The following is a 20,843-nucleotide window of genomic DNA, read 5'->3' as shown; positions in this document are numbered from 1 at the left end:
AACTCTCAAAACTTGCACATTTTTAAGCTGCCATTTAGGAATATGGTATCATCTCACCACATTATAAAGGGATACACCCTGTTTCCATAAGGACTGCGCAGTGGCCAATCTCAACAACACGAGTCTATAGATATATTTGCCACAGGTGAATATTTTAAAATATTTCACTTAAAAGATTAAACTAGCAAGTAAAAGAAATACCTTAAATAAATACAAACAATTGCAATATTTAAAGCAAACGAAAAACACACTAAGAACACAGGCAACAATAGAGAAAATGATGAAAATAATGATGTTAACAAAATGAAAATAAATGAAAGGCAAAGGTAAAATTATAAATGAGTAACAGCAGCGACAATACTATACATGTACAACAACAATAGAAAATAGAAAACACTGCTAACGGCTGACAGATAAAATCCAGAAAAAGTTGATCAGTTTGTTGGCAATGGTTGGAATGATAATGCAATGCTTATTCAAAGATATTATGGAAAAGCAACAAAAAGCTCAAAATTTAAGAGGCAAAACTTGTAGTAAGAGCTTCTTGATAATAAAATATCCTAAAATACTCGACAATACATTGAACACAATGTGACATGTAGGCAGACAGAACATATGACAGAAGAATAAAGGCTTCATCAATGACATAAAGTTAGATAAAGTTAATACTTATGAAGGTATGACACACAAGTTCAAAAATAGTCCCAACCTACTTTTGCAATGCCAGCATAAAAATCAAAATGGTCCGGTAATTTACTTTTAAGACTTCCGATTATGAAGTCTATCCAGAATGCTTGTACACCTAAGAAGGAGTTCTCACTTCATCAACGTCACAGCCGAGATTTTCCATAAAACACTGAGGTACTTACATTGTTTTCTGGTGCAGTCAAAATTGACGAGGCCAAACTGGCAATGCGAATCTTTTTATCTTCCAAAGTCTTCCTTCTCAGCAGCAATCTCTCCTCTGTGGTCAACATTTGAAGAGGCTGCACTGCAGCAACTAATTGAAAAGGAAGTCAGAGACAAACAAAATATCCATATTTTTAAAAAATTGCTGGAAGCACATTTCTACATTGATTAGAATTAGAAATTAATAAAAAAATTATGCTTGTTAATCACAAATCTCATGCCACAAAATAGAAACTCAAGACTGATCATCCTTTAAGAAGGTTAAGGTTTAAAATAAATTACTAAAAACCACAATAGAATCTCAACAACACTAGCAACTGTCAATATGACACAAATAGGAAGCACTAGAAGAGTCCAGTCTTAATAATGGTTTAGGTGGAGAAGAGAGAAATGAATAAAATGTCCTTGATGACAAACTGAATTGGGATTAATGGCAAGGCTGCAAGTCTTTGGGAAAGTTGATGATGGTACTGGGCATTTATGGGTGGTTTTTAAATACAGGTGTCCCCCGCTTTCCGAACGTTCTCTTTACGACATTTCGCTTTTACGAAAGACCTACATTAGTACCTGTTTTCGCTAACAGAGAGGATTTTCACTTCTATGAAAAAAGACGCTCGCTTTAAACTTGTGTTTACCCCAAGAAAGACTACCATGACCATGAAGCCTTGCGCGGGCAGGTGTGTGCGCATGCGTGACGTGCAAATGCGTGTACGTGCCGACTTTTTTCGACAAAACGATTTTGGCTCAAACTTCCCGATTCTGATAAGTGAAACTACACTGTACATACATTATTTCTACTTTATATAGGCTGTGTACTTATCATATCATTCCTGCTTTTACTATATATTAGTGTTATTTTAGATTTTATGCGCTATTTGGTATGATTTGATAGATTATTTTTCGGGTCTGGGAATGCTCAAAAAAATTTCCCATATAAACTAATGGTAACTGCTCCTTCGCTTTACGCCATTTTGGCTTACAGACGGTTTCATAGGAATGCTCTACATTCGGATAGCAGGGGAAACCTGTATAACTAACTCTAAGTTGCAGAAATTGTGTTGGGAAGGGAGCTGATGAGATGGCTTAACCCTAACCTTATAACTATACTGAGATGGATAAACAAGAACTGTGCAATTTTCATGTTGATGGAACATCGCATTAAATCTGAAAACTACTTAAAAGTCTATTTTAAAATTTATTGCTAACAATGAGCTTGAACATTTTAATTATATTAGACCTTCAAGATTGGATAGACATGTCAAGACAGCTGTGTCAAAGCTATACCTGAGCTAATATTAGCAATTTTTCCAAAAGATTAACCAAGACCAACAGGAAAAAGATTCAATAAAAACATATCCCTTCAATAAATGAAACAAATGCTCCATACACTTGAAATGTGAGTCTGATTAGGTACTGAGAATTATATAACATTATGGAAGGTAATGCAGGAACAGTTCCTCGTTCCAATCACCAAAATGATACCAGCAAGAAAGTTTAGCTTCTTACTTGACCCTTTACCATTTTGCATTCAACTGGTGACAACACAACTTACTTCATTATAAAGGTTTTTAATTTTGTGGAACGCCTTGCAGTTTCTGATTTCTTTCTCAAACAAAAAGCATTCAAATTTTGACTACTTTAGGATTTGTGGCATAATTCTTAAGCTAATTAAATAATATATAGAACATAGAATAGTACAGCACAGTACAGGCCCTTCGGCCCATAATGTTGTGCCGACCCTCAAACCCTGCCTCCCATATAAGCCCCCACCTTAAATTCCTCCATATACCTGTCTAGTAGTCTCTTAAACTTCACTAGTGTATCTGCCTCCACCACTGACTCAGGCAGTGCATTCCACGCACCAACCACTCTCTGAGTAAAAAACCTTCCTCTAATATCCTCCTTGAACTTCCCACCCCCTACCTTAAAGCCATGTCCTCTTGTATTAAGCAGTGGTGCCATGGGGAAGAGGCGCTGGCGATCCACTCTATCTATTCCTCTTATTATCTTGTACACCTCTATCATGTCTCTTCTCATCCTCCTTCTCTCCAAAGAGTAAAGCCCTAGCTCCCTTAATCTCTGATCATAATGCATACTTTCTAAACCAGGCAGCATCCTGGTAAATCTCCTCTGTACCCTTTCCAATGCTTTCACATCCTTCCTATAGTGAGGTGACCAGAACTGGACACAGTACTCCAAGTGTGGCCTAACCAGAGTTTTATAGAGCTGCATCATTACATCACAACTCTTAAACTCTATCCCTCGACTTATGAAAGCTAACACCCCATAAGCTTTCTTAATTACCCTATCCACCTGTGAGGCAACTTTCAGGGACCTGTGGACATGCACCCTGAGATCCCTCTGCTCCTCCACACTACCAAGTATCGGTCATTTACTTTGTACTCTGCCTTGGAGTTTGTCCTTCCAAAGTGTACCACCTCACACTTCTCCGGGTTGAACTCCATCTGCCACTTCTCAGCCCACTTCTGCATCCTATCAATGTCTCTCTGCAATCTTTGACAATCCTCTACACTATCTACAACACCACAAACCTTTGTGTCGTCAGCAAACTTGCCAACCCACCTTTCTACCCCCACATCCAGGTCATTAATAAAAATCACGAAAAGTAGAGGTCCCAGAACAGATCCTTGTGGGACACCACTAGTCACAATCCTCCAATCTGAATGTACTCCCTCCACCACCACGCACTGCCTTCTGCAGGCACGCCAATTCTGAACCCACCTGGCCAAACTTCCCTGGATCCCATGCCTTCTAACTTTCTGAATAAGCCTATCGTGTGGAACCTTGTCAAATGCCTTACTAAAATCCATTTAGATTACATCCACTGCACTACCCTCATCTATATGCCTGGTCACCTCCTCAAAGAACTCTATCAGGCTTGTTAGACACGATCTGCCCTTCACAAAGCCATGCTGACTGTCCCTGATCAGACCATGATTCTCTAAATGCCTATAGATCCTATCTCTAAGAATCTTTTTCAACAGCTGTCCCACCACAGACGTAATGCTCACTGGTCTATAATTACCTGGACTATCCCTACTACCTTTTTTGAACAAGGGGACAACATTCGCCTCCCTCCAATCCTCCGGTACCATTCCCATGGACAACAAGGACATAAAGATCCTAGCCAGAGGCTCAGCAATCTCTTCCCTCACCTCGTGGAACAGCCTGGGGAATATTCCGTCAGACCCCGGGGACTTATATGTGCTAATGTATTTTAACAACTCCAACACCTGCTCTCCCTTAATATCAACGTGCTCCAGAACATCAACCTCACTCATATTGTCCTCACCATCATCAAGTTCCCTCTCATTGGTGAATACCGAAGAGAAGTATTCATTGAGGACCTCGCTCACTTCCACAGCCTCCAGGCACATCTTCCCACCTTTATCTCTAATCAGTCCTCCCTTCACTCCTGTCATCCTTTTTTTCTTCACATAATTGAAGAATGCCTTGGGGTTTTCCTTTACCCTACTCGCCAAGGCCTTCTCATGCCCCCTTCTTGCTCTTCTCAGCCCCTTCTTAAGCTCTTTTCTTGCTTCCCTATATTCCTGAATAGACCCATCTGATCCTTGCTTCCTAACCCTCATGTATGCTACCTTCTTCCACCTGACTAGATTTTCCACCTCACTTGTCACCCATGGTTCCTTCACCCTACCATTCTTTATCTTCCTCACCGGGACAAATTTATCCCTATCATCCTGCAAGAGACCTCTAAACATTGACCACATGTCCATAGTACATTTCCCTGCAAAAACATCATCCCAATTCACATGCGCAAGTTCTAGCCTTATAGCCTCATAATGTGCCTTTCCCCAATTAAAAATTTTCCTGTCCTCTCTAATTCTATCCTTTTCCATGATAATGCTAAAGGCCAGGGAGCGGTGGTCACTGACCCCCAGATGCTCACCCACTGAGAGATTTGTGACCTGACCCAGTTCATTATCTAGTACTAGATCTAGTATGGCATTCCCCCGGTCGGCCTGTCCACTTACTGTGACAGGAATCCGTCCTGGACACACTTAGCAAACTCTGCCCCATCTAAACCCTTGGAACTAATCAGGTGCCAATCAATATTAGGGAAGTTAAAGTCACCCATGATAACAACCCTGTTATTTTTGCACCTTTCCAAAATCTGCCTCCCAATCTGCTCCTCTGTATCTCTGCTGCTACCAGGGAGCCTACAGAATACCCCCAATAGAGTAACTGCTCCTGTTCCTGACTTCCACCCATATTGACTCAAAAGAGGATCCTGCTACATTACCCACCCTTTCTGTAGCTGTAATAGTATCCCTGACCAGTAATGCCACCCCTCCTCCCCTTTTTCCGCCCTCTCTATCCCTTTTAAAGCACTGAAATCCAGGAATATTGAGAATCCATTCCTGCCCTGGTGCCAGCCAAGTCTCTGTAATGGCCACTACATCATAATTCCATGTATGTATCCAAGCTCTCAGTTCATCACCTTTGTTCCTGATGCTTCTTGCATTGAGGTACACACATTTCAGCCCTTCTACCTTACTGTCTTTACACCATTTATTCTGCTTCTCTTTCCTCAAAGCCTCTTTGTATGTTAGATCTGGCTTTACTCCATGCACTTCTTTCACTGCTCTATGGCTCTGGGTCCCATCACCCTCGCAAATTAGTTTAAACCGTCCCGAACCATGCTAGCAAAATGGTATAACAATCTTTGCAAATGTGAAGTTTAAATGTAACAGAGCAGTGTAAAGATCCTTTTAAGTACTTGACTGATATGTATATCAGATTCTTACCTTCCTCATGCTGTTGAACTACATCAGTCGTTTCTTCCTCTTCTTCCTCCTCCTCCATTGCAACTAGTAAAAAAAAACATGCAGTTAGTATCTGTGTAGTTAATTAGACAAGTTATGACAAAAGGGGATATTTCTGCACAGAAGTTTTTAGTGAAAAGGTACTAAGAAATTTGAAATACAAAACAAATATTTGAACTTGCAAACAACAGGAATTCTGCAGATGCTGGAAATTCAAGCAACACACATCAAAGTTGCTGGTGAACGCAGCAGGCCAGGCAGCATCTCTAGGAAGAGGTACAGTCGACGTTTCAGGCCGAGACCCTTCGTCAGGACTAACTGAAGGAACAGTGAGTAAGAGATTTGAAAGTTGGAGGGGGAGGGGGAGATCCAAAATGATAGGAGAAGACAGGAGGGGGAAGGAGGGGGAAGGATGGAGCCAAGAGCTGGACAGGTGATTGGCAAAAGGGATACAAGAGGATCATGGGACAGGAGGTCCGGGAAGAAAGACAAGGGGCGGGGGGAACCCAGAGGACGGGCAAGGGGTATATTCAGAGGGACAGAGGGAGAAAAAGGAGAGTGAGAGAAAGAATGTGTGTATAAAAATAAATAACAGATGGGGTACGAGGGGGAGGTGGGGCATTAGCGGAAGTTGGAGAGGTCGATGTTCATCCCATCAGGTTGGAGGCTACCCAGATGGAATATAAGGTGTTGTTCCTCCAACCTGAGTGTGGCTTCATCTTTACAGTACAGGAGGCCGTGGATAGACACGTCAGAATGGGAATTGGATGTGGAATTAAAATGTGTGGCCACTGGGAGATCCTGCTTTCTCTGGCGGACAGAGCGTAGGTGTTCAGCACAGCGGTCTCCCAGTCTGCGTCGGGTCTCGCCAATATATAAAAGGCCACATCGGGAGCACCGGACGCAGTATATCACCCCAGCCGACTCACGGGTGAAGTGTCGCCTCACCTGGAAGGACTGTTTGAGGCCCTGAATGGTGGTAAGGGAGGAAGTGTAAGGGCATGTATAGCACTTGTTCCACTTACACGGATAAGTGCCAGGAGGGAGATCAGTGGGGAGGGATGGGGGGGACGAATGGACAAGGGAGTCGTGTAGGGAGCGATCTTGCAACTTGCAACATGCAATGAACATAATTACCAAAGTGCTGTAGGCTTGACTTAAATTCCAAATCATATTCTACCTTATGCACTCATCTGAAAGCCTTTTATAGACCCCACTCATCTGGATTTAGTAACTTTTACCTAAAATACAACCCTCTTTGTCAAAGTCTTTAATTTTTTTCCCTGAGCAAGAAGTGCAGTGACTCAGCTAGAACTGCTGTCTCATTGCTCCAGCAATTAGTTCAAGAACAGATACTTCCCTTGAACCATTATTTTCTTGGCCAACCAGCAAAACCCTAATAACCACTATAGTAAACTACGTCCACCCTGAACAATAGTAAAATTGGCTTTTTATGCTAATTGCATTCTTTTTTTTAAAAATGTGTACAATTTATGATTAATCTATGCTTTTCTTGTGATGCTGCGGTAGTTAGTTTTTCATATTTGTGTATATGACAATGAACTTGGCTTTAACTTTGTGTGGAGTTTCAGAATGGTAATCAGATCTGTTGCTTTGTGGCAGCATTATATTGCAAAGACATAAAATTGTTATAAATGAACTATTCAGAAATCTGACAGTGGATAAGTTGCTGCTCCTGAGTCGATTGAGGGTGGGACTTCAGGCTCCCATATCTTTTCCCTGACAGCAGTAACAAGTGGACATGCCCCAGATGATGAGGGTCTATAATGATGTAAGCTACTTTCTTGATGCACCGGCTTTGAACACGTCCTTGATGGTGAGGTGGAATGTGACTGCGATAGAGCTAGCTGAGTTTCCAGCCCTCTGCAGCCTTTTGTGATCATGTGCATTGGAGGTTCCATACCAGGCTGCAATGCAACCAGTCAGAATACCCTCCACCATATATCTATAGAAACTTGCAAGAGTGTTTGGTGACATATCAAACATCCTCAGTCTTAAGGTAGTAAAGCCACTGGCATGCCTTCTTCGTGACAGCATTAGTGTTGAGCCCAGGCAGATCCTCAAAGATGTTGACACTCAGGATCTTAACGCTGTCTCTTTTCACCGTTGACTCCTCAATGAGGACCGATGCGTAGAATTCTCCCAACTTCCCTTTCCTGAAGCCCACAATCAATTCCATGGCCTTAATGACGCCGACTGTGTTGGCGAAACACCACTCAACCAGCTGATCCATCTTTCTCTTGTACACCTCTTTGTTGCCCTCTGTGATTTTACTAACAACAATGATATCATTTGGAATTTATAAGTGGCATTTGAATTGTGCTTTTAAATCATGCTTAGCCAGTCTTAAGTGTAGAGCAGTGGGCTAACATGCATCATATAAGCAAGGTGCCATAACTGGTCTGTTCTAACTGTGATCACTCAATGAGGAAGTCGATAATCCAATTGCAGAAGAAGATATAGAAGCCCAGGATTAGAAGCTTGGTGATTAATACCACATCAAGTCCATGTAGTGGTTGAGGAACCCCCAGGCTGAAATACTGGGAATGGGTCAAGTCTCTATAAAGCAGAGTAAACAGCCCAATCTCTCTCTGATACTGCCTTGCTCTGAGGTCTTCAATTTTATTTTCCAGAAACTGAACATTAGCTAAAAGGTTGGTGAGGCTGTGGTGATGGTGGGGGGCTTCTCTCAGGTGCTCTGGTTTCCTCCCAAATCCCAGATGTGCTGCTCAGTCGGTAAATTAGCTACCTCAATTTACCCCACTGTGCAAAAGCCTTTCGCACATACAGTTGCAAGTAGTAGTTTGTGAACCCTTTGCAATTACCCACTTTTCTCCATTAATTACTCATAAAATGTGGTCTGATCTTTATCTGTCACAATAATAGACAAACACAATCTGCCTAACTAATAACACATTAACAACTGTTCTTCTTTTCGTCAATACTGAGTGCACCATTAAAACAATCACAGCCTAGGTTCAAAGAAGTGTGTGAACCTCTGGGGTCATGTCTTCTACAAAAGCTATTTGGAGTTGGGTGTTCCAATCAATGAGATAAGATTGGAGGTGTGGGTTGTAGAGGTGACGTGTCCTATAAAAAAGGCACACACAAAGTCAGATTACTGTCAGAGCCTGCTCTTCTCAGGAGAGTCTGTTATGTACATCATGCCTTGATCAAGACAACTTTAAGGAGACCTTAGAAGAATTGTAGAGATGCATGAAATTGAAAAAGGCTACAAAAGCATTTCTAAAGACCTCTGTGTTCATCAGTCCCCAGTAAGAGAAATTGTCTCCAAATGGAGAAAATTCAGTATTGTTGCGACTCTCCCTAGGAGTGGGTATCATGCAAGGATCACACCAAGAGCACAACGTGCAATGCTGAAGGAAGTGAAAAAGAACCCAAGGTTAACAGCAAAAGGCCACTGAAAAGAATGGTGTTAGAACACCATGGAGGAAACCACTGCTGTCTTAAAAAAAAAGCATTGCTACATGTCTCAAGTTTGCGAAAGACCACCAGGATGTTCCACAACATTTCTGGGACAACGTTCTGTGGACAGATGAGACAGAAGTTGAACTTCATGGCAGAAATGCACACCAACACCAAAACCTCATCCCAACTGTGACACATTGAGGAAGGAAGCATCATGATTTGCAGCTGCTTTGCTGCCTCAAATCCTGGACAGCTTGCAATCATTGAGGGAACAATGAATTCAAAATGGTAGGCATTTTAGAGGAGAATGTCAGGGTAGCGGTCCCTCACCTAAAACTTAATAGAAGTTGGGTGATGCAACAAGACAATGATCCAAAACACAAGAGTATATATCAACAATTATTTGTAATCAAATGACCTTGCCTGGTGTCTCAGGGCTGGGTATGTCCGCATCCACATCACCTGCGCCTTGCCCCTCCCCGCAGTGCTCCACCCTCACCATTCCCAACATTTTTTGCTTCTGCCAGATTTACAAACTCGCTCTCCGCTCTGCTTTGACAAATACACTATTATGCAAAAGTATTGGGTACCCTAGCTATAATGTGTCTAAGACTTTTGCTCAGTACTATAGGTAAGGGAAAATCAATGGGTAATATAAAAAAAGAGGATTTGTGAAAGATTACTATCAATGGGTTCATGATGGTCAACATGGGACTTGGTAGGTCAAAGACTATATTGTCATGTTGTATGACTCTATGACTAACTCTTGCCATATTCAGCCAAGGGAGTGAGCAATCAGATTTTTGCCCATACCAAAGCACCAAGATTGTCCTATCCTCCATGATTAAGACAGTGGTAAATTATTCCCCTTGACTTACACACACTACAGATTTGTGGGATGACATTCAATCCCCATAAGAGAGAATAAAATCAATATATATGCTATAATTTGATGGTTTACAGTACTGAGAGTGACTAACAGGGTAAATGCTATGAGCCACTTATCCAGTATCTAACCAACTGATTTCTTCTCAACCTATCATTGCTTCTGAAACCCTCCATAAATCATTTTTCGTCCTTCTGAGTCAGCTGAATTTAGCTAAACTGTATAAGACATGAACTTACTGGTCATAAACCTACTACTCAGTCTCCAGTCTTCAGAAAACATTTAAGATCAGCATTTATAACTCCCAACACAAATTACATCCTCTTATTCTAAGCTAAACTCCCTCTTCTTTACTGACATCAAATTATATCCCAATGACACTGTAGGACCCTCAAGTTGAGCCCCTGCTCAACTATCCTTTCCATCACAGGTTTACCACCCTTGGCACCTTATCTCAGACCAATACTTTATTCATACCTCCAATACCTCTAGATGATTACTCCAGTGTTCACTTGACCAACTCACGAGCATCCATACACCGCAAATCAACTTTTTTCTTTTAGAACAGAAATCCATAGCACATAGCTGGCCCTTCGGCCCATGATCTTACAGAACAAACTGCCTAAAATTACCCTACTGCATAGCCCTCTATTTTTCTAAGCTCCATGTATTTATCTAAGAGTCTCTTAAAAGACCCCACTGTATCAGCCTCCACCACCATCACCAGCAGTGCATTTATCCTACCTTGCACTGCCTTACACATATTATTGCAATCATCACTCTCCTACATTGGCTCAATATCCTAATTGCTCTAACTTAAGATCAAATGTGTTCAAATTGCACCAACTGTACCACCTCTTCTTCACTTAGTGTGCAAACCTGATCTCTTCACTTCTACAATCCTGCACTCCACCACTTTCTGCAGACCGGGGGTTTACGATACACCTTCTGAAACTGAGACCCCATTCCCTGGAATTTTCTTTCCAAACTTGCTCATCTATCCTTTTTAAAAAGGGCTCTTATTGCTCATTTTTTGGTCACCCCACTCTTAAGAGTTCATTTACATTTTAGCTCCTATGGATTTTGTATAACAAGGATCTTGTGTTTGTAAACACAATGCAAACCTTATCAAAAATAATTTTAATGTAGCAACTTTTAATTGGCAGCTGACTTGTTTGTTGAACTTTTACAATATTAAAGTCATTTTAAATAAGGTGTTGCATATAGTAACTACTTAACTAGATTTCTCTGAAATTACTTAACAGCAATAGAACTGTGTACTTATTCTGTAGTTATATGAACTAGCAAATGACGATATTTATTAAAACTGAAATTTTTACAAAATGCTCATGTTAAATGACAGAACAAAAACATATACAGTATTCTTACCAGGCTTTTCTACTGAGCGAGGAATGATACCTCCTTTATCTTTAAAAGGCAGTAAGTGGATAAGTTCTTTATTAGGTTCAGTATCCAAGTGTCTTGGCACTTTCTCGTACTGCGCTACCTTATTTTCATTTTTTCTCCTTTTGACATGGATGGGTTCACTGCAATACAACAACAATGTACGAAAACTCAATAGCAAGTGCAAGAGAACAGAACTACGCTTCTGGACTCACAAGAAGGTACATTTTCTAAGTACATTAAAACTAATTTCACCGTCACTGAATCACTAAAAGCTGCAATTAAAAATACAAAATGAATAACATTTTTTAACTGTTTAATCAAAAGAACCTTGTAGGAAAGCCAGTTAGTGCCGGGAGAACGTTGAGAGAAAATTTGAACTAAATTTACATTTGACAGGTGGAACACTGCTCAGAAGAAACTGGGAAAGCAAATATGAGTATTCTCAAATATGTATTCTCTTATTAAAGGGATGCATTCCAGAAGAATGGTTTATTAAACAAAAATCTATAGAGTTGTGCACAATTCACAGCATGCTGATATGAAAAGTGGAACAAAATAGTTAAAAAAAATACCTTGAATTAAGATCTCTGGAGAGAAAAAATGCACTCTGACCCATACTTTGCATATATTCCAAGTCGTCCTCATCCAACATATCTAAAGGAAGATGGTCCTCATCCATTTCTTCCTCTTCATCTGTGAATGTACATGGACAATGCAAGTGGTTAATAATCCGCATGCAAGATCTTTTGTACGTTGCTGGCTAGAGTTTAGACTAATTGCTAAAAATAACCATACCTTTTTACCACACTGCCTAGAGTCTGCAAGAAAAGTAGCTAAGTGAAGAAGTCCACAGCTGCTATCAGATTTCTCTTGGCCCTCCACAGTTCTGTACTATGGCACATCTTACAGCAGATGCTACATTGAAGTCATGCAAGGCACAAAGTTCCTGAACTTATTCACTCATACTCATTAAACATACTGGGGGATAAAAATTTATGATCTATTGCAAGGTGGATGGATTATCAACAATGTATAATTAAAATTCTAACAATCTGCTATCTGACATATTCAAAAATCCCAATGCTTCAGCACCTGGTTTTCCCAGTAATATTTGTGCATTCTCTCCTAACTCAACAGGGCCTCAATTCCTATGATTCCTTTAAATTTACAGGGTTCAGAGATTTATAGTTTTTAAAAGCATCTTATAAAAAAGTGTATTGAAATGTGTTGAATTATTAAATGACAAGTTAACTATTCTGAATATAAAATTATGAATAACATCCAATAGTCCAGAAAATCTGCTAATTCGACATCACAGAAGCCCTAAATGTGCTAATTACCCCAATCCAAGTCACCCCAACCATAAACTGTTCTAGCTACTACCATCTGGGAAACGGTACCGCAGCATTAAAGCCAGGATCAACAGACTCCGGGAAGCTTCTTCCACCAGGCCATATTGACTATTCTGTTGTATATCTTTGTACATACTATATATTATTAATTACTATAATTTGCACATTGCACATTCAGATGGAGATGTTACATAAAGATTTTTACTCATGCATGTGAGTTCAATTCAATTCAGATTATTAAGTTTTACTCGCAAGCAACAGGAATTCTGCAGATGCTGGAAATTCAAGCAACATACATCAAAGTTGCTGGTGAACGCAGCAGGCCAGGCAGCATCTATAGTTTTACTGTTTAATAATTAATGTCAAACATGATACAAAAAATTTTGCATTTTTACTTATTAAATCTTACTCCTTCAGAATCAATCCACTACTGGAGATTTTTTTTTAGTTTTTTTATGTTTCTTTGAAAGAATCATTTGAAACCTTTTTGCTCACTTACTACATAGATACTTTATGGTGGACACCATCGCAGAATACTGACCAAGTCTGCAAGTATTAAAAGATTCTACACATAGTTAAAAGTTGTTCGTAAGCTATTAAGCGGGAGGAGAAGATGGCAGCGCGACGCAGCGTGTGCAGCTCTCCAGTGAAATGATAACGTTTCTGTTAAATAGGGGACGTGGACAATTCTGATTTGATGGAGACAGACGTGAAAGCACAGAGGAACATCTGGAGAAATTTCTGAAATGCTGGTTCGCTGCCGCTGTTACTGTGTGATAGAGAATCTCCGGAGGGAAGGCCTCAAAATCCCCGGCTTTGCCTGCTGCTGGCTACCGAGGTTGAGGTCGAAGCGTTCGGATAGACATGGTGCTCGGTACTCGGTGTTGGAGGGCTGATCAGAGCTCGACGTTTTCGGACGACTCAGAGTCGGACTGTGGTCGGGCATGGCAGGGAGAGTTTTCTTCCTTCTCCTGTCTGCGTGAGATGTGGGACTTGAGAGACTTTGAACTTTTTTTACTGTGCCATGGTCTGTTCTTCATCAAGTTATGGTATTGTTGCACTGTTGTAACTATATGTTATAATTATGTGGTTTTTGTTAATTTTTCAGTCTTGGTCTGTCCTGTGTTTCTGTGATATCACACCCGAGGAATATTGTATCATTTCTTAATGCATGCATTACTAAATGACAAAGAGGACTGCGTGTCCTCATAATCTAATCTAACTGCAAAGTCTGCCCAATGAATAATTATGCATTGTTCTTTAATTCTAAAAAAATCAGTGTAAAACTACTATAATTTAATTTAGATGAAATTTGACAATTTCTACTATATCACGTTCCCACCTTCATTACATGTTACACCGACTCGAAAATCATCAATTTAAGATCAAGTAACTTGCCTGGTCTTTTCCTTTTCGGCTGGTCCAATGGCCTTGGTACTTTAGCTGAAACATCTCGAGCAGCCTGCCGAAGTTGCTTCAGTTCTTTCCTGTGTTTCTTTGCCACATTTTCCTGCTTATATTGCTTATTTTTCAGTTTATTTGCAAGCTTAACGTTACTTGTTTTCAGCAGCCTTCGAAAATTTGGAACTCTCTTTGTATTTTTTCTCTGTAATAAATGACAGATATTAGGATTAAAATCCATGAGAAACGAACTGATAGCCCAGTAAGTTAATTCAATCAAGATCACATTGACCAGCAAATGGTTTTGTTTCATATAATTTACCCTTTGTATTAAAAGGGACAGTACAAATATTAACATTAAAGATAAATTCTGTGTACTTAATCACCACTGTTCGTTAATTTTCAAACGATGATGCATGAAGACCTATTTATAAAAATAAATAGGAACAAGAATGAGCCACTGGACCTGTTGAGTCTACTGTCAATAAAATGATGACGGTCTCATCTTGGCCTCAGCTTCACTTTCCTACTTCTTCCCAAACTCCTCACCCTCATGCAACCCAGAGAACTATCTCAGCCTTAAATACTTGTAATGATTCAGGCTCCACAGCTCTCTGGGTTACAGAATTCCCAAGATTCACAATTTTTCCTTGTATGTCAGAAACAATTCCTTCTTCTGAAACAATGTATGCCCTCCAGAAAAAGTGATCACACCCCCCTCTCCTCCCAAGGGGAGAAATATCCTCACAGCATCTATTCTGTCAAGTCCCACAACAGAATCACCTTTCATTCTTCCGAGTTTAGACCAGAATTGCTCAACCTTTCCACATTAGTTCTTCCTGGGAAACAACCTTGGAACCTTCTCTCAATTGCCTCTTTAAAAAAGCAGACCAAATTGCAGGGAATGTTCCAAATGTAATCATATCAATGCCCTATGAGTTGTAGCAAGATTTCCTTATTTTTATACTTCACGCCCACTATAATTAAAGAAAATACATCTTTTATTTTTCTAAATTTATATAGTATCTGCATGCTAACATTGTACTTCAAGATTGAGTGTATCCAGGACTCTCAACCATGTAGCTTTCCTACTATTCAAACTAAAGTGGAGGATCTCTTATTTACCTACATTATAGTTCATCTACCCAACTGATCTGACCATTTATTAACCTAGCTACATACTTTCATACATCAAAGTTGCTGGTGGACGCAGCAGGCCAAGCAGCATCTGTAGGAAGAGGTGCAATCGACGTTTCAGTCGACTAAGTCCTGACGAAGGGTCTCGGCCTGAAATGTCGACTGCACCTCTTCCTGCAGATGCTGCTTGGCCTGCTGCGTTCACCAGCAACTTTGATGTATGTGGCTTGAATTTCCAGCATCTGCAGAATTCTTGTTGTTTACATACTTTTATGCCTGCTTCAAATTATATTTTCACCTATCTTTATATTCATCAGGAAATCTGATGCACCACACTCTGCTAGATAACATAGACTGAAATTAGTTGAGTGTTGTGGCACCCAACTACCTACAGTAGTGATCGCCAACCTTTTTAAACCCAAGATCCTCTACCTCGGCCTTAGTGAAAGGCAAGATCGACCTACTAAATCGGTTAGTCACACGCATGCGCACCGGGCAGAAAAGACCGGAAGTAAAACCCCGCAACCCAGAAACCACCTCTCTTTACAAACAGCTTTCTGTAACAGGAGTATTGCTATATTACCATTATCATAATTAGTATTACTTATTCTTATAATGCTCACATTACAACACCTTTAATTCTATGCTTCATTATTTAATTTTATTTAAACACCAAAAATAAATGAATGAAAATTGACTGTTGCACTCAGTGTGATGACTGGGGCTGAATACTTTCTGATAGTTCCCTGAAATTTGGCTCATAACTACAGACAGCCAGTTTGAGACAGTCTGTGAGGTGTCTGTCAGTAAGACAGCTTCTGTACTTAATTTCATAATTTTCATCTGTTGCAGCACAGCGCCCTCGCAAACCTCCTGACAGACTGAATATTTGAATGGACAGTTTCCTTTGTTAGACTGAATGTTGAATCCGCCACATTTTTCAGGTGTTCTGTATTGGTAAACTGTTACTGAGACACTAGTACAAGTTTCAGAGGTACGCAAGATAATGACACCACTGTTTTTTGTTCCCCAGTTATTTACATTTGAGGAATGTTGGAATTTAAAGGGGGAGAAGTGTTGTAATGTGAGCATTATAAAGATAAGTTAATACAACTTAGGATGATGGTAATATAGCAATACCCCCGCTGAGGAAAAGCTGTTTGTAAAGAGAGGTTGCTTCTGAGTTGCGGGGTTTTACTTCTGGTCTTTTCTACCGCGGTGCATGGCAGGGGAGCTACACACATGCGCACTGGGCAGAAAGAACGGAACTAAAACCCTGCAACCCGGAAAAAGTCTCTCTTTACAAACAGCTTTCAGTAGCGGCAGTATTGCTATATTACCATTATCCTAACTAATATTACTTATTTTTATAATGCTCACATTACAATATTTGTGTATTTATTTTTCCTTTCTTTTTCGGGATCTACTGGTCAACGATCGACCGGTCGGCGGCCACTAATCTACAGCAAGCCAAGCTGAAAATGACCCATTTGTGTTTGAATGTGAAGCCATTGGTGAATGTACAGTTTGCCATAACTTCAAATGTTGACATGTAAAAGTTACTTGGTTAGTGAATACTTTCAGTGAAAATTACTGGACAGTGGGATCAAGTACATCTAATTTATCATGTATTCATTTTTTCCGATCCAAGTTGTTGACAATATTTGTAACATCCTTTTTAACACACTGATAGGGTACCTGGTTTTTATACTTTGATCATCATGTTAACACATCCATGTAACAGACATGTCAAACCCCATTAGTCTCCATTGGTGCTTTTGGTTACTTTGTTATGGATATTGTGCATTCGCACACAATGTGCACTCTAGTTTTTCCTTTGAAAATATAAATTCCTGTCGTTAAGTCTGTTAAAGCTGTGGTCCACTGAATACATTTGACATCATCTCTAATCTTTTCAGTCCAGCATGGTAACACTTCTATATTGTGGCACTTTAAAGATGAAGCAGCTATAGCCAAGTGTCCTGCTGAATCTCCTTGTAGCCTCATCAATTACAATGTTTCGCATACTCCTTTTGCCAATAATCTCCAAAACACTTAGTCCCATTGGACTGAAGGATTGGATGATGCCTAGAACTTCTTTTAGTTTTGGTTCTCTTCCTTGTCTGTTGATCACCAACTTGCTTTCCTAGTGTGGTATTGTATTACCTAAACTATCCTACAGGAGAAGTAATATACCCATGGCTAACAAAAGAAATTAAAGATACTGCTAAATCCTAGGAAGGGCTTATAAAACTGCCTGAAACAGCAGTAAGCCTGAAGATTGGGTGCATTTTAAAACCCAGTCAAGAAGAACCAAGTAATTTATAAAATGATAAAGAATGGCAAGATAGAAAATGAAATTAAACTGCTGAAACAGAAGAACATTCTAGGGGTTTTTACAAAGAGGGAGAGGCTAGCAAGGGCAAATGTGGTCTCTATACAGAGAAAACAGTACTTTAAATGGCAGATTTAATAGACTACCTGATGGAAAACACAAAAAAACTGCCACATCTGAGAATGAAAAACTAAGCGATTAAAATTATAGACGTTGTTGTGCTTCAAAGCTGATAAATCCTAAGGAGCAAATTACTTACAGTTCTGAAAGAGGTGATGTGGTTAGCAGATTCTGGGAATGCTCCTATGGATTAGAGGGTAACAAATGCAGTCTCACTAGTTAAGGGACAGTGAAAGAAGAAAGGGAACTATTGATAGGTATAGAACAAATAACGGGATATCAGAAGCTGTGATGTATTTCATTTTTTGGAAGGCATTCAATAAGGTCCTGTACAGAGTGAATGGATTTGAGAATTAATATAAATAACAAGGCTTTAGAATAGGTCAATGGTTACAAAGCAAAGTGTAGAAATTAATGGTACCTCTTGTAAGTTGGAGGCTAAGATGGTTCGGGTACCACAGGGATCAGTGATTTGACCAAGGGGTCTAAGTATCATATTCCAAAGTTTTGTTGATGACATTAAAGACTGTAAATATAGTGAAAAATATGAAGAGACTTCAAGGGATATGTAAAAAAAGTCTTTGTGAACATAACAGAAAAACTAAGCATTTGTTAAATAGACAGTGACAGGATGGGGTTGATGTTTAAAGGAACCTGGGTGTACTTTTACACAAATCTTGGAAAACCAACACGAATGTGCAATAGTGAAAAGTGGAAAACAAGGACAAGTGGAGTTCTGGCCTTTATTACAAAAACATCTGGGTGCAATGAGGAGGAAGCATTATGGGGAATTGGTACTAACACCTGGGGTATTTTGTACAGCATTGGTCTCCTTACATAAAAATAATATAATTGTCACCGATGGCACATTTATCATATGAAGAAAGACAGAATAAAAAGACACTATATTCTCTAAGATTTAGAAGAGAATTTTTCTCCTGGCTGAGGATCTGGGTCAGAGTTTCAAAGTAGAGGTGTGAGACGTTTGCAACTGAGATGTGAAGAAAGTTCTCAAGGTCCATGTACCTTCTGAGTTTTCTACCATGGAGGAATGTGAAGGCTCAGCCATTCATTAAATAAGAATCACAAAAAGGTTTCTGGACATTAAGGCATTCAAGATTTTTCAGAAAAGTGTTGGAAAATGGTATGCAGTAGATCAATCATGATTTCAATGAATGGATATCATTAATGTAGTTAGTATCTCTGCGAATATCACTGAAATCGGTGGTGGTGTGAAAAGCAAAGATTATCTGAGATGGAGAAGTCCACCAAGGCAGGTGGAACTTAAATGTGAAGTGTTGCATTTTAGCTGAACAGTAAATGATAAGAGCCCTAGAAAGTGCCATAGAACATAAAGACCCCAGTATGCAGTTCCCTCAAAGTGGTAGAAGGAGATGGAAAAAAACACTTGGCACACTTGTTTTAATCGGTCAAGGCAATGAGTACAAGATTTGGGGCATCATATTGCAACTATACATGTCATTAGTGAGACCATGACATTGTGTGCAATTCTGGTCACCTACTTACATTAAGGTGAAAGGGGTGCAGGAAAGATCAATTATGTTACCATGACTGTTCGACTTGAAGAGAGGCTGGGCCTTTTTCCTGTGGAACATAAAGAGGCTTAAGGTGATCTTACAGAGGTATATAAAATAAGGGCTAGCATAGAGAGCGTAAATACTCACAGACCTGCCCAGAGTAGTTGTCTAAAGTTACAACATATAGAGTTAAAGTGAGTGTAGTGAGATTTAAAATAGACCTGAAGAGAAAGTTTCACAGGGGGTGGTGGGTATATGGAAAGAGCTGCCAAAGCAAGCTATAGAGATAAGTACAATTACAATATTTAAAAGACATTTAGCAGGTATGTAGATAGAAAAGGTTTATGTGTTATTGGGCATAGGCAACATAGTGGACGTTAAGTCTGTTTCATGTTGTAGAACTCTTAGCTGGAATACATGGAGATTTGTCAAAGGAGGAACTAGATGGTGAGAAGGCAACAGCCTGAAAAACAAGAAAAAAACGTGCTCCCATCTCTGCCACCCAATTGCTATCATTAATGCCGTCAGATACCATTACACTGCAGGCATGGTCTGCTCCCCCTGTCCAAGTCTGCTAAACTGTTCCGATTAACATCCGACAATTATACACTACCCTGATCTCTGTTTACCGCTGTTTCCTGCGTTTCTGTTATGAACTTATCTTGCTATATCAAGACAAGCATCGTTCAGTGACCGCCTCTCTCGTCACTTCTCCGGGCTCCAAGACCCACCCGTTAAAGTGTCGGCCACACGGGCCCTTGCCCCGGGATCCAGCCTAGACCTATCCAGAGCTCTTGCTCCCAAACGACCAGCGACACGCTCGCATTCGCTGCCCACTCCCAGCTACCGTCCGGCGGATTTTTTTTTAAATCAACTCCCACCCGTTCCCTGCTTCCTTACCGGCCCCATTGTGCCGCGACTCGAAGCGTGTGCCTGGGCCTCCCGCTCACGGAAAGGTCGGCGCCGCGATCTCAGGCTATGCGGCCTTCACCAGGGCCTCCGTCCGTTCGCTTCCGCACACAGATACTCTCGGTGCCCCGTCACTGCATCCAGAAGTCCGGCACCAGCCAGGCAAGGCTAGGGACGGAGCGCAACCAGAACTCCACGTGCCACGGTCGCCGGCAGCGTCCAAGCACCGGGGGCCGGACGACGCGTTGCGTTGTCTGCTCCCGCCCAGCGCCGCTGAGCAGGCGTCTCATTGCAAGGATCTTTCAGCAGGCCCCTCCTTCCACCTGCGGGAAAACGCTTGTCTCCGGTCATCCGTGTGAAAAACTACCGTCCCATTAATTCCCCCATGCACTCATAAATTCATCTTTTTGTTTAGATTTGACGAATATGAGCGGGCATAATTTTAAGGTGATTGAAGGAAAGATTTTTAGACAGTGGTGGCTGCCTGCCAGGGATCGTGGTAGAAGCAATTACATTAGGAAGATTTAATGAAATAAAAAAAATAAACTCTTAGATAGGCACCCCAGATGACAGAAAAACGGTAGCAGTGCT

General features: G+C 40.5%; 1 protein-coding gene across 1 annotated transcript in view; it reads right to left on the bottom strand.

Moving 5' to 3' along the window:
* Window positions 1-20,507, bottom strand: part of noc3l (NOC3-like DNA replication regulator) — a 46,804-nt gene extending 26,297 nt beyond the window's left edge. Inside the window, exons 1-6 of the mRNA XM_063071695.1 lie at window positions 20,244-20,507; window positions 14,211-14,418; window positions 12,033-12,153; window positions 11,443-11,600; window positions 5,700-5,762; window positions 870-1,000 (exon numbers count right to left, since the gene is read on the bottom strand). Of these exons, the coding sequence (XP_062927765.1) occupies window positions 870-1,000; window positions 5,700-5,762; window positions 11,443-11,600; window positions 12,033-12,153; window positions 14,211-14,418; window positions 20,244-20,252 (690 nt within the window). The 5' untranslated portion in view covers window positions 20,253-20,507. The remainder of the gene's footprint in view (window positions 1-869; window positions 1,001-5,699; window positions 5,763-11,442; window positions 11,601-12,032; window positions 12,154-14,210; window positions 14,419-20,243) is intronic.
* Between the last annotated feature and the right edge of the window lie 336 nt (window positions 20,508-20,843).

Source organism: Mobula hypostoma, chromosome 19 (genome assembly GCF_963921235.1).
Source record: "Mobula hypostoma chromosome 19, sMobHyp1.1, whole genome shotgun sequence".
NCBI classification, from domain to species: domain Eukaryota; kingdom Metazoa; phylum Chordata; class Chondrichthyes; order Myliobatiformes; family Myliobatidae; genus Mobula; species Mobula hypostoma.
The sequence above is the reverse complement of the archived record's forward strand: the minus strand, read 5'-3'. Positions and strand labels throughout refer to the sequence as shown.